Raw genomic sequence first — 14,074 nt, 5'->3', positions numbered from 1 at the left:
AGCAGGATCTAGGGAAGAGTGGTGCCCTTTACAATTGGTGCAGAAGAAATGTGCTTTTAACTTGCATACTGGTGCATTCACACATACACACTTTTCACTTCTGTGAATGTTAAAACCATTTTGTCTGTGTTGGGTAGGTCAAATGCTCAAAGTTGAAAACATTTATCATTCAGTTGGTACAACTTTATTGGAGACAGCAGTCATGTATCAACAGAGATTCAGGACAGTGACTTTTCCTGAGGGATTCAGGGAGTGAGGGAGTATATTAACCAGAGGTACATTTTCTTGCTATCCAACTGCTTATTACTATACCATCCAGGAAAGAATATTGTACCATAATATTTTGCATAATGGCTGATCATGATACATGCCATTTTAAAACATGGCAAGTCCAGTCTCATTGCATATATGACCCTTCTGACCCCTCACGTAAGCTTTGGTTCTGTCCACAGAGGCTTAATTCCTTTCTTCATGTGATTTTGTTCTAAATATAAATTCTTCTCATCTAATCCATACATTTAATTGAAATTTGTAAGCCAATAATACTGTCCATAAAATGGGAATTAATCACCTTTAAAGCCAGATTCCGGTGTTACATCTAGCAATATTTTATCCAGAAATATTTGAACACTAAACTGAAATGGAGAAAGAATTGTTCAGTGAACAATTTAGATTAATTACTTCAACACAAAGGGATGATATTGCTACATGAGGACAATTCTGTGCTAAGTACAACTCAGCTAAAATTCCTGTTCTTGTGATCACTGTTTTTGCTGGGGCAGGGAAGGAACCTCAAATGTTCAAATAGTTCACCTGAGAAAGGAGTGGTAACTACTGTTCCAGACTGAGAACACATTCCTTATTTCCTCTAAACACGAACTTATTTCAAGAAAAAGTAATCCTTTTTAAAAATGAAATAATTATCTCTGGCTCATTAAGAAAAATTTTGGTATTTTTGGCCGTTTTAAGAGATGGTTTGATAGAGATAAAGGTATTGTTTCAATAACTGTTGACACACTTCTTGAACTTGTCTTACTAAAGCATAAAAACATACATTAAATGCCTATGTTCAATATCACTTATTTCCAAATGTCTAACTCAGAAGTAAGTCACTGTTTAATCAATCCAAAAGTGGAGAGAAAATCCATTAGGCTTACAATCAATGACAGCAGATCATCTTCAAATAAAGCCTTCACTAAAGACCTCATTTCAAACTGAGCAAACATTAAGTCCTGAAGTTATAGAATCAGCAAACATCTATTCACCAGAAAGTGTATCGAAGTCAGAACTTGGCATATTTTAACACAGCTTCTATTTACAGGGTGATGTATGCACATGGGCAATATCAGCCCTGGCAGAGAAACAAGAAGGAGAAACTTTAACACTTACCTTCCTTTCATATACTGGTGGCAATAAAAATGAATTTGAAAATATTTTCTAGAGTTAGCATAATATTTTGCTTAAGAAGGTTCAGTGAAAGGCTGTTGCACACTAGTACAGAGAACAATTCTGTATTTGTTGTATTTTTGTTGCTGAAAAATAGGGGAACATTAAGAATTCTGTCTAACTTTGGTAATTATGACTTGCTTAATTTGTGTAAATAGTATTTAACAAGAACATGGAGATTCCCAAATGAAAGGCAAAATACAGCATTTTCTTTCCAAAGCATGGCATTACTCTAATGCCTTCCACACAAAATTTGCCAGGATAAACTAATAGTCAACTGTCATGTTAAGCCCCCTTGATACCAAGTGTCAGTTATCAAAAAAAAAAAAAAATCCTATATCTTATCATTAATCTGCACTGGGTTTTATCCACAGATCTCAAAACAAGCCAATGAGCTGCCAACTCTGACAGCTGCAAATGTCTCCTGCATGAATGTGTACTGTGGGCTAGATTTCTATCTCAGTTACAGCAGTCACAATAAAAGTTCCTTTCATAAACAACATCAACATAAAAAGTACATCAACTATCTGTGGTAAAATTACAGGTAGAACCTGCATGAATATGGGAAAGAAAATGAAACAGTAATTTTGTATGTATAAATATTTCCAATTTAACTCTTAATAAATTAATCATCCAGTCAAATAAAAACTATTCCAAGCAACAAAAAAAATCACCCCTCCATTTTTGAAAACTAATATACTGGTTCTGGGTCAATAAGACATTTGCTATTTGATTTTATGTATACATGGGGCAAAATAACTCTGAGTCTAAAAAACTCTTCTTTTAGGATATTACTTTTCATTGCCAACAGATCAACTGCTTTGCATTAGATTTCCTTTCTTTGCTCCTGAGCTCTAAGGATTCAATGCAGTTGAATACTCCCCCTTACGGGCTGCTACAACATCACACTAGAGTGCTTTGTATTTCTCTTAACTATATGCTACCACCTCCTACATGCACTGTATATGCAACAGAGGTAAGATAGGCCTCAAGCATTACAACCCATCTTAGAAACTTTCGTTTCACTGAGTAAGTCTGTGATAACTGATTTTTGCAACTGCAGATTGTCATTCATTATTTTGCTTTGAAATGTGTTTTTGATCATCACTATTAAATTTCATAATAAATATACAGAATAAATATATAGGAAAAGAATTTATTAAATCAGGATTCGCTGACTAGTGTTTTGTTTTTATTGGAATTCACCCTGGACAATAAATACATCTAAGCATTGTTGATAGGAGATTTGCCACTGAAGTGATTTATTTGAAATGATATTTGTTAATCCTGTAAGAAACAAATGTAGAACAGTGAAATGAAACCTAATTAAAATTATATTCAATACATTTTCCTGAAGAAGTGGAAAAAACTGTACAGTATGTGTATGTGGCTACTGACACCTACTCTCTGTGTTTATTTGGTGAGAATAACTTTCACCTCCAAGTTCCTTACTCATTCTTCAAATCAAGCAGTCTATTTCAAAATGGATTTGCAACTTCATTGTGCTAATCTTTTAGAAGAAAGACTTACTAATGGACTTTATATAAGATCAGCTGGCCTAGATTAAAAGCTATTCAACTTAAAATGCCTTTCACCATTCAAAAAGTCTTTTCCTGATTTCTGTTTTCACCCTAGTACTGACTGAAAACACACAGGGTCTCTCACCTGCTATAACTGACTGTAATAGCTTATTCCTCAGTGCAGTTTGGGTTAGTACACATTTCCTGTTCTACTATGTCCTCATCATGCTTAAGGAGGGGGAAGGGGATGCAGGCAGGGGAAAGTGTGTTGGTGTTTTTAATCTGAAATGTTATTCAAACAGTAAAATGCATAGTTACCATTGATCCTCTTCACTTCTTTTTAACACAAATTCATCTTCTCAAAACGTACTGAAAAACATTCATTAACAATGATATGATTTCACCTGCTTTGTGCTGTGTCAGTCCAGTAAAGTGCTCTGTTCTCTTGCAAATTCAGCTGGTAACTTCAAAGAACAGCAAGCACTAACTTCCCCCAGAAGATCCTGTAACATTAAGCAAAGCACATTAAGGATTAAGATCCTCTCTGGAAATAAACAGTACTTCATTTGATTCAAGTTCTTCTCCCTGAACTTTATCTGAGTGGTTCTGGGGTCATTCTAATAAAACAGTTCACTAAAAGGCATCCTTTCTGAAAGTGCTTTTATCTTTTCTTACTCAGTTTATAAAAATGAATGGGTTTATCTGCAATGGATTTGCAATTCGATATCTAAACAAAATTGCAATTAGATATCTAAACAAAGTAATCAGATTAACAATATTCTGCAGCATATTCTGTGGGAGTTAATGTAAAAAATTTTGTTTAGAACATTTATTAGAGCACTCAAAGTGTGCAAAAAATACAAAGGATAAAATCAACTGGGGAACTTGGCAAAAACCTACTAAAATCCCCTCACAAAAAAAATTAAGCCTCAATACTGAAAATCCATGTAAAATTTGACAAACAGTTCCCAGTATTATTTTCATCTCCTCTGTGAACAAAGGGGGTGGTGTCATCTCCATTCAAGAAGTTTACCTGATATTTCTTTTCAAGTTTCCAAATAATGTTAAACCCCAAATTCCTCTTTTAGGCAAAAATTTTACAACTAAGTCTTAAAGGAGGTGATACCTTATGAAACAAGGAAGGTTATTCAACATTTCTCCTGAATTCTACTGTTATGAAGCTATCAAATAGCACTGAAATTTTATATGAAATGCTAGACTTCAACTTTGCTCTGAGACTGATTGTATTTGAACATAATCTTCTTTTGCAAGGTAGATGTTCTAGGATTCCTCTATATGCAGTCGCACAAAATACTTTTGAGTTTTTAAAAGTGGAGTTCATAGAGGAAACTAATTGTAAAGGTATTTTCTTACCAGTTATAGGCAATACAGGCAAGGATTTTTTGTTAGAGGATTAAACACCATAAATAGGAAAGCTCTGTCTCAGGATGAACAGACACAGAAAGCTGCTTTTCCACAAGAGAATCACCTTGTTTTTGAGGTGTTTCTAATCTTTCAAGACAGGGAAAACACCCTACTCCCACAGGCAATTTGTAATCTAAAAGCAGACAAATTGACAGAAACTCAGGGGAAAGAAAATAGGAGGCAGGAGAGCAATCCTTATGAATTAGTATATTGCCTCACATCAAACAGAGGGGTTTTTCAGTTTGTATCAGTAGCAGGGTGAAAGCCAGTCTTTCAGAGACACAACTAAAGCTGGCCACCATATACCACCTAGGACATCCCTCACCTTCTAAGGGATTCTTAACCACACTTGTGCAGCAGAGGTGTTTCAGCCTGCTTAGTTTCACAAGCAAGTATCTGGGCTCTCAGGTTTCCTGAGATACAGATAAAAAATCTGAAGGAAACTGATCTAAGAAAACCCTCACAAAAATACTGCATTCTTTCTGGCCTTTCTCTTCTGCTGTTCTGCTCTTACAGAAAGTGTTGACTCCCAGGGATTTGTATGCTGTGAGAAACAGCAAGAGGTAAGAGAGCCGAATGCAATTCACCTGTTATGAGAACAAAAAGGAAAATATTTATTTATAGTGTCATGAAGTTCCTGAGTTCAGTCCATCCAGAGCAGAACCTCAGTTCTTAACACACTTAAATCCTTCAATACCTCAACTCAAGCTTCCTTTTGGATCTGCAACTATTTATGAAGTCTTGAGAGATTAAGTTATGGGGAAAAAGAAGTGAGGAAGATCCTCAGTAAAAAATGAAATTTTTTACTGAGTCAGTGATTGTGAAGCTTTCCAGGTGCAACCTGCAAATTACTTGGTAGTTATTGTCCCTTACATGTTTTTAAGCTTTCTTTAAAACCAGAAACAAAAACATGACTGAAGCCGTTGTAAGCACCCTGCAAACTGTCAGTAGAAATCCAAAAGATGGACTGGCTGGTTAAGCCACTGATGGCATCATCTCATTGATGCAAAGGGGACACTGGATCAGAGTGCCTGCAGCACACGCTGTGACAGAACATTAACTCTAAACAATAAAATGATGTCCATGCCTGAAAGTTGAACTAAAGGTCAGCCCCCAAAGTCAACAGGAAAGAGCAGCGATGAATACAGTTGAAAGCAATTTTACTAGGACATTAAATAACTTCTAATCTGTTATAAGCTATGGGCCATTCCATTTCATTTTGCTGATACAGGTGTATCAGGGCCAGTGTATGTTCCCATAGCTTTTGCACTCATACGCACCAATTATATACACAGCACAGCACATGAAGTATTATGAACTGGGGCACAGCTGACCAAGAGGAGAGAACTGCCAGGGAATTCAATTCTCTGCCATAGTCTACCAACAATGGAGAGATGCAAAACTGCAAGCAGAAAGAGTAGATCATGCTCTGGACAGCGGAAAAGAGGTGAAAAATGAGGCATGGGATGTTATGCAGAACGTGTATGTTCCAGAGGATGAAAGTCATCACTTCACCTGATTTGTAACTTCTGGCCTCAGTGGATAACCATATCATAGTCAAATCTCATTGCTTTGAAGGTCAGTGGTGAGGTTTTTATCAGTCTGACATTTATTGTCAACTTTTTTTTTTTAATTCTCATCTCATTTTAATAACAAAGGAATGAGGACATGAAGGTTATGCATAAAAAACTCCCACTGACTTTTCATAAAATACTTGAATCTAAACAGACTTCAATTTATCAGGAATACAGGTAACATTATCAAGTCTTTATTCACATCATACATCCAATCAGCTTTTGAAAACAGGCATGGAATTCTAAGGTAGGACTGCTTTTGAGGTGTTAAAAACTTAAAACAAGTATATGAAAAACATTATACTAGAGTGCAAATTTTTGTGTTAATTTCTTCTCTCACTTCCTGTGGTTTGTGGTTCACTTCCGTAAAAGTGAAGTTAATATTCAGCAGTTCTAGAGAAGAGAATATTTCTAGAGAAACTAGAGAAGTGAAGCATTCATCATTGAGGGAAAACAGGAAACTTCTATTTCTACTACTGTTCAGTTTATTGCCTTACCAATGCAAGTTTCCCCAATACAGTGCAAGGAAAAACAAAAGTAAGGGGAAATCTGATTAAAACCGTAAGACACTTACTATCCACCCAAACAGCAGCTTATCCTCTTTTATACTATCTGATAAAACAGCAGTGTTCTTAAATACACTGACATTAGGTAAATAATTTATACTGTACACTGAAGTAGGTATTTTATAAGAAAAATTCTTTTTGCAAATGAAGTTTAGCCAGTGTGTTTATTCCCCACATTGCTTCAAAGTATATTCATCATTTGAGATAGATCATTCCCATGACAATGGGATCACAAGGAATCATGGTATAACAATGCTAGACCAAACAGACAGAATGTCAGCAGTGTCAAGCTGGCAAATACATCATTTAACCAGAGATCAAAAGAGAAAATCTGAAGGTCAGAAATGCAATATTTATAATGCTGTCAGTAGATGGATGCATACCAAATACCTCATATCTAGACTCCTATAAAGCTTATCAGAGGAATGTTTACAACACACAAGAGAAGTTTTACTGGAGTATTGTCCACTGGTTTCCAATATGCATGAATACTGAGCCCAGCATTTCCTAGTACATTCCCTAGAAACAGCAAAAAATCTTGAGATACACTTTAACAGTACCAGTATAAGCAGCAGTTAACTACTACCCTCATTTCCATTAATTCCACCTGGTACAACAAAATCCCCCCAGAATTTTTCAAATAGGCAACACAATATTTCCTTGGAAAGAAAACAACATGATTAGGGTGGCTTCTGGCTTTGGAAGAGAGGAGAGAATAAACAAAAACAACTCTGTATTGTCATTGATTCATACAAGGCACTTCGGCACTGCGCAAAGAAAATACCTGTGAGAAAACTCACTGTTTTTCTTGAGTATCTCTGTGGCAATAGAACTGGAGATGCTAAAGGTATGAGAGGAAGGTTGACAAAAGCAGGTTCACAAGAAAAATGAAAAGAGAATTGACATAAGCACTCTGGCTTTATTCAGCTTATAGCAATAGAAGACTCCTCCACATTTGGTGTGGGAAACGATCTGTCACTGAGTGTTTGTTCCTGTCATACCTCTCCTGTAATCATAAGAGCATTTTATCTAAATGTAATTTCACTTAATACCATGGTGATAGATGTTCAATGACATTACCATTACCTTAATGATAAACTAAACCAAGCTAATAAAAAGAATCTAGAATAAAAGGTTATGAAATTACCGAGTTTAAGTTTTGTGAGTCAAATGAGAAAAAATCAAAAGCAGTTTGTCATTTTCTTCTTGATAGGTTTTTCATTTACAATTTATTATCATAAACATAGTATCACTTGAAATCTCTTTTTGCTATCTCCCCAAATACAGTCAGAATGTAAAAAAAAAAAAAAAAAAAGTTCTCTCAGCTTTCAAGGTCCTTCTTACTTATTGAGATTTTATATTCTCTGTTGACTGTCAAATAAACTCTGCTCATTAAGTTTTATCTATGTCAGCAGGCTAAGGACATAAGACATGTAAGAGCCCTATTTATGAATCCAAAAACCTTGAGAAACATTCTCTATTTATACAGCTTGTCTCCTTTCTCCTTTTCTTTGTTTTTTGTACTCTTCCACTTCTAAACCCTCTCCCCTTGTCAATCTCTTCAATTTCTCTATCTTCTATCTATTTCTTAATCTATCTTCAAGCCCCCATCCCTCTTTGGAATTCCTCCTTTTGTCTGCCTTTATTTAACAAGCTCAGAACTTCATTTTCCCAACTCCATTTTCAGGGATCTGCTGATTGGAAGTAGAGAGGAGGTCTGCTTATTTTTGGTCCAAACAATATCTGGATGCTGGCCAGCTGACACGGACACTCCACCCCGTCCTTCTTGAATAGTGAATAGCATGCTTCGCCAAATCCTTTGGTCCTCCCAAAACAATCACTTTTTGCTCCTTTCCTTCCTTCCTTCCTTCCACATGCTCTCTTTGTGACAATAAGCAATAAATACCTTGCCCAAACAACTTGATATTGCAGATTCTGTTCTCAGACTCTCCCTCCTCTATATGACATGTCCTACAGAAAGGTCCTGGGTTTTGCAGTGTCCTGTTCCCTCTATCTCAATTGTTCTAAATAAGTAAGAGAACGGAAGTTCTGACCTTCGTGAATTCACCTGGTACAAGTTTTTTAATGAAACTTGCATGTCAGAATCACGGAAACACTGTAATACAGGACCATAATATCCTGTGGCACTGTATTATACAGTATACATGCACCAGTAGGGTGCACTGAGATCTTCCACTGTAAAATACCATGCCATGATGCCCACTGGGAGCTGAAGCATTACTTTGACATTTTTCCATTTATTTCATATCGAGAGTCATGGGCATAGTGAAATACTTTCTACACATATCAATGCTCAAGCCTCACAAAAATCAGTAGTGGTTGAACAAGAACTCATTATACTAACAAAATCCATCAAAGAATATTAAAAAAAAGTTAAAACAAGCATAAGCCACAGCATTTCAAATTTAAGTTGCCTAGGAATTTTATTTAAATAAGGCAAGACACTGAAATAATACTGTTTTGCTGGTTTTAAATTTACTCACTAGGTTTTAGTGCATGTAAATGCTGCCAGATGGAAAGCTGTTCATATACATTTTTCCATATTTTATCAGAAGAGTCAACACAGATGAATTTCAAAGGAAAGGCTTTATAAAGAAACTATATAAAGTCTAAGTGCAAACTATAAAAGGTAGCACATGAATCTAGAAGAATAGACAGCAAATTTTCCCAAGGTGTTCAAAAGAATAATAATCAAAAAAGTGGCTCAGTTAAACAGCAAAGAATACTGAGTACTTGCAAAGGATACCACAACCAAGCACTACAGCATCAATTCCAGCCTGCAAAAAAATCAAAGAGAATTTCTAATGAATAATGTCACTTCTTTAGCAGGTTGTGGTTTTATTACTGTCATATTTTATTGTACTACTTAAAAACACAAATTTTTGAAAAGATAAAGAAAACTATGTGCAAAATCCAGGTTACAAACAAATACCTATGAGAATAAGTACATTTTTAATGCATAGTTCATTGTGGCAAAGCTCTCTAGAATAACAGCTGAATCTGTTGCTAGATTCAAAGAGAAGGTCAAACTAACAATGAAAAGCCATATAAAAAGATTTCAGAAGGTTGAATAATAACATAAAAAGCAATTGTCCTTGAGACAATGGGTTTTATGTCATGTATCCAGCCTCTGTGACAAAACATGCAAACAAAATCCCTTAGCATCCGGCAATAATTAAAATTCAGTTGAAACTACATGCCCCAGAAATGGGTTGAAGAATGACTGAGATAAAGAAAAAGGGCATATTTATGCAGCAAACTGTATATAGTGGAAGTGATTTAAAGGTGATAGGCTTCAAATCAGTGTGCAGCCTTGGTGTAGCAAGGGTACTAACCATTCTCAGCAAGTTTTTTGGGGTCTGGGATTTGTTTTTGTATTTTTTCCATTTGAGGCTTCTTTGGATCTCAGTCTTTTGTGATCCCAAGAAATGCCACATACCAAAACTAGAATAACAGACACCTAAAAAACCCACGTGCCCATTTCATAATGTTAAGAATTTCATAACTTTTGGACAAACAGAGATATATTATGTCCTGTAATTCTCCCCGTTACGGTACTGAATGCTCTCACAGAAACAAGGACAGAGGAAAACACTGCGACAGAAAATAAGGAGATTTTCAAAGATCCATGAAGTTCTTAGGCAGGCATAATTCTCTTTGGCCTCTGAAAAACTCCTTAACTGATTTATCAAAATCATAAAAAATAATCTACTTCAGTCACAAAGGAAACTCAAGACTCTGGAACTGCATTTTCATACCTCATGTAACTAAAGAAGGGCAAACATCTCCCCTTCAACATGAGGGGCAGAAAAGAGGAGAGCGAACTACAGAATAGTCAGCCCAACTTCAATTCTCACAAATATACAATGCAAATTTTGGGGCCTCAATATCCCTATAAATTGTTTCTGCAGTAAAAACTGACTTTTCAGTAATAAACTGTGACAAACAAGTCTCATTTCCTTCCTCATTATGATAGCTACCTAGATAAGGGGCACAAGGCCCATATTATCACTGATGCTTTTAATGAGGTCCCACAAAAAAAACCCATCATGTACAAACTAGAGAAATGTGATTAAAGCACTGTCTGTTGTAAGAGTTCATCTGACTCTCATTGAGGAAATATCCTGTGAATCACTTCCAAACTCAAAGAGTATTTCAAGTAGAGTTCCCCTGGAGTTTGTCCTGGTTTTAATTGTATTCAGGATTCTCTTAATAACATGGGTGCTGCATAACAAGCATAGTCCTAAAGTCTGTCAGGATATCACTGAGCCAGAAGTAGTTTCCATGAGATAAACAGTATACTGGGACTAGTTTAGATACCTCATTTTTCAGTAAGACATAACCAAACTGAAGAGTGTGCTACAAGTGAAAAGACTTAACAAGAGTTTCCCAAACCACTACTTATGAACAAATGCTAATGAAACTGGGTTTGCTCCTTCAGAAACAGGAGGATGTCCTAGTCGAGCCCATCTGATGCTTAGACAGCAATTATCCTTACAAACAGATATTTCCTTTTGCTCCCTCCAGAAGTAGAGCACAAAATTTATTATAGATCATCTTCCTGCTGTTCCACTCAAGGACATGGTAACAATCTGATGTACCCGCAAGAACTCAGTTAAAAAAATGAGTTACCAAACTGATTTCCAAAACTGACCCAATTTCCTCTAGTCGTGTTTGATCCTGCCTCTCTGCTGAAGCCCTGCCAAGATCTCTCCATGTCCCTTTCAGACTCTGTGATTTCTGTTGATTATGTTGCTATTTTTATTTCCTGTTAAATAAAAAAAAGAAAAAAGACAAAACCAATTAGCAAGACTTTTATCAAACTTCTAGACAGATAGCTGCAAGCAAGACTCCATTTTCCAACATTCTTTGTAGACTTCTTTAGACTACGAGTATATTCTAGCTTTTTACTTTAAGAATGTTTTTCTCCCACCCACCATAAATGCCAAGCCTGTCAATCACACTAACAACAACAAAATACATATGGGACAGTTTAAGGAGGAAGAACAGACATGAGAAACTGCTCCTTTAACTCATTGGGAATCGACTCCAACATGTGCGCCTGGGAGAAAAAAAAATGAGTATGTGGTAAGTCATGTTACTTTCATTATTCCTGTATAAGATGGGAAAACACAAACTGGGACAGTGGTTCATATTTTCTGTACAGTAATATTTCATTGAGATATTTTGCTCAAGTATATTTTCCTGAGGGCAGTATTCCATTGTTACATCCAGTTAAACAAGTTGCTTGCAGCTGCTACAGGGTTTTGCAAAGCATAACTTGACTTTAAAAGTTTTGAGATAAGTTTAACACATTTAGTGCTTATGTTCATGAACATATAGAGAGTATTTAGTCAGAAATGCCAGTGGTATGATCTAGGAAACCGTTTTTATACTGCCTTTTAACAATCTCTATGAAATCATAAATTGAGAACTTAATTTACAAAAAGTAAAGGAGTTGTAGCCAGCAAAAACTTGTTCTTCACATTGCCTGCACATTTCAGACTCTAGGAAATGAACTTTTGCAAAGATATAGTGTAAAGATGTGTTAACTCTGCTTTGATATAGAGGTTCTGTATGGGAATGAATTTCTCTTTAAAGTACAAAATGCCTAGCATATAAAATGCACACATTTAGATCCCTCTGAAATTTGGTAGTTCTCAAGTACTTTTTTTATTAGGGCTCCAAAAAAAAAAAAAAAGAAACTTCTTGATATATAGAATCAGATTTCTACCTTTTTTTTGAGGAGTGAAACAGTACAGATTAAAATTGTTAACGTCTCCAGTAAATACAAGTTTTTAAAATAGCAGATTACTCTCTGCACATGTACCCAAATACATTTTTAAGTCTGCCAGTGTTCAGAGCAGATCAGGAGGCTCAAGGGAACGTTCAAGTAGCAAGCGAGCCTGACCTGCCCTAGGCTAGTGCTGTTTCACATTCAAGTACCTACAATCTGCTTCAAAATTTTATGTAAGCACCTGGAAGTTTGGAAAGAAACCATTTCTATGGCCTGTCTGTATCTGGGGACCTCTGGAAGCCTCAGTATTCTGCTCAAGAATTCCCCCCACTACAGCCCCCAGAGCCAACATGTGTTCAAGTGCACATATTTATTTGGGTTGCTCGCACCATGGAAGGTGATACATTACACAGAGGAAGTAGAATCAGGAATCAAATCTGGGGTTCTGCAGCCAACAATTCTTGAAATAATCCCCTTGAGGGTAGAGGAAAGCAAGTGGAAGTGCATAACAATACTCTCCATTTCTGTTACACACACTTAAGGACAGAAACCTACAGCATCGATCAAGCCAAGAGCAATATCAGCACCAAGAGATGCAGGATCCCAGATGAGCCTCCCCATGTCCCTGGTTTCTACTATTTTTTTTTTTTCTCTTGTTATTATGTTTAATTTGACTAAAACACAAATGGAAAAATATTTCTTGCAAGTCTTAAAGTCCCATTGGGAGCACATAAGTTCAACCACATACGCTACAGACCCACTGGGAGCACAAAACTGAGCATGACCTTCCCAAATAAATCTGCCTCACTCAGTGAGGAGAGGTGCACTGCATAAACACTAGCCTTTCAAGAGTACTGTCCTAAGAGCCTAGCATACAACTTAAGGCAATGTCAACACAGAAGATCTAGCCACAATTTAGTGCTGGGGGAGAGCAGGTAGGAGAAGGGGGATGCCTGGGCACAGCAAGCTGGGAGAGCTGTCAGGGCAGAGCTCCAGCTCATCCTGCAGCCCACCAGGCAGTGCAGGAACGTGACAGCAGAGGGCAGCTGGCAGCCAGGAGCAGTTCCTCGCACCTCTGTTTTAGAAAATGCTCCTGGCCTGATGGGCAGTCCGAGGAGGAGGAGCAGGCACGGCTGGCAGCACGCACTGAGCTGCAAAATTCTTAAAGCACTATTTTTAATTTGCCTTTGAGATGTTCTGAGCTAGGACTGCTTACACCTACTCAGTCAGCAAATATCCTGTACCGCATAAGTATCTGCACTTCACATTATTCGTGTTTCACATCTGATGCTGTTTTGTTGTTTCCTGTAAGCAATCATTAAACCTGTAACTGACACATCTCCTATCCAGCTGCTTCCCACCTTCACAATACATAAAGAATCTGCAACTGACAAAATCACTCCTGCACTCAAACTAGGCAAGCAAAATATGTTAAGGAACACATGCATCTCTCTCTTCTGGTTCTGCATACAGTGGAGAGAGAGTATTGATGCCTCCTGTCATCCAGAAAGATGGTGACCCCCTTGGAGAAACTCACAGCCAACATTATGAAACATTGAACACTACAAAGCACTACGAAATTCAACATAATTTTTTCATAATATGCCAGCCAGGCACCTGGAAGATTATTCCGAGCAGGCCAAATTTAAGATGCAAGAGCTTCTATCTTGTTTCTGAAATTCCAGTTGAGTTTTGCCAGATTCAGTGTTCTGCCAAGTCAGAAAACAGCAAAAAGGTATTCACTGCCAATAACTGACCTGTCAGTCACTCTAACAGTGAAAACAC

General features: G+C 36.8%; 2 protein-coding genes across 9 annotated transcripts in view; one reads left to right on the top strand and one right to left on the bottom strand.

Moving 5' to 3' along the window:
• DNTT (DNA nucleotidylexotransferase) overlaps positions 1-14,074 on the bottom strand; it is a 162,450-nt gene that overhangs the window by 100,781 nt on the left and 47,595 nt on the right. For 3 of the 7 annotated variants that reach the window (XM_017726074.1, XM_017726071.1, XM_017726075.1), the window contains exon 2: positions 3,371-3,469. Coding sequence is in view for 1 of the 7 variants with exons in the window: in XM_017726076.1 (XP_017581565.1) it covers positions 3,285-3,287 (3 nt within the window). In the remaining 6 variants the exon portion in view is untranslated. The other 4 variants (XM_017726070.1, XM_017726077.1, XM_017726073.1 and 1 more) reach the window with 3 other exon arrangements.
• BLNK (B-cell linker) overlaps positions 11,400-14,074 on the top strand; it is a 95,073-nt gene continuing 92,398 nt past the window's right edge. For both annotated transcript variants that reach the window (XM_017726066.1, XM_017726064.1), the window contains exon 1: positions 11,400-11,640. The gene's annotated coding sequence lies outside the window, so the exon portion shown is untranslated. The remainder of the gene's footprint in view (positions 11,641-14,074) is intronic.

The sequence above is a fragment of the Corvus brachyrhynchos genome, unplaced genomic scaffold (genome assembly GCF_000691975.1).
Source record: "Corvus brachyrhynchos isolate BGI_N302 unplaced genomic scaffold, ASM69197v1 scaffold61, whole genome shotgun sequence".
Lineage (NCBI taxonomy): Eukaryota > Metazoa > Chordata > Aves > Passeriformes > Corvidae > Corvus > Corvus brachyrhynchos.
Note: the sequence above shows the minus strand (reverse complement) of the source record. Positions and strands in the feature narration are given on the sequence as shown.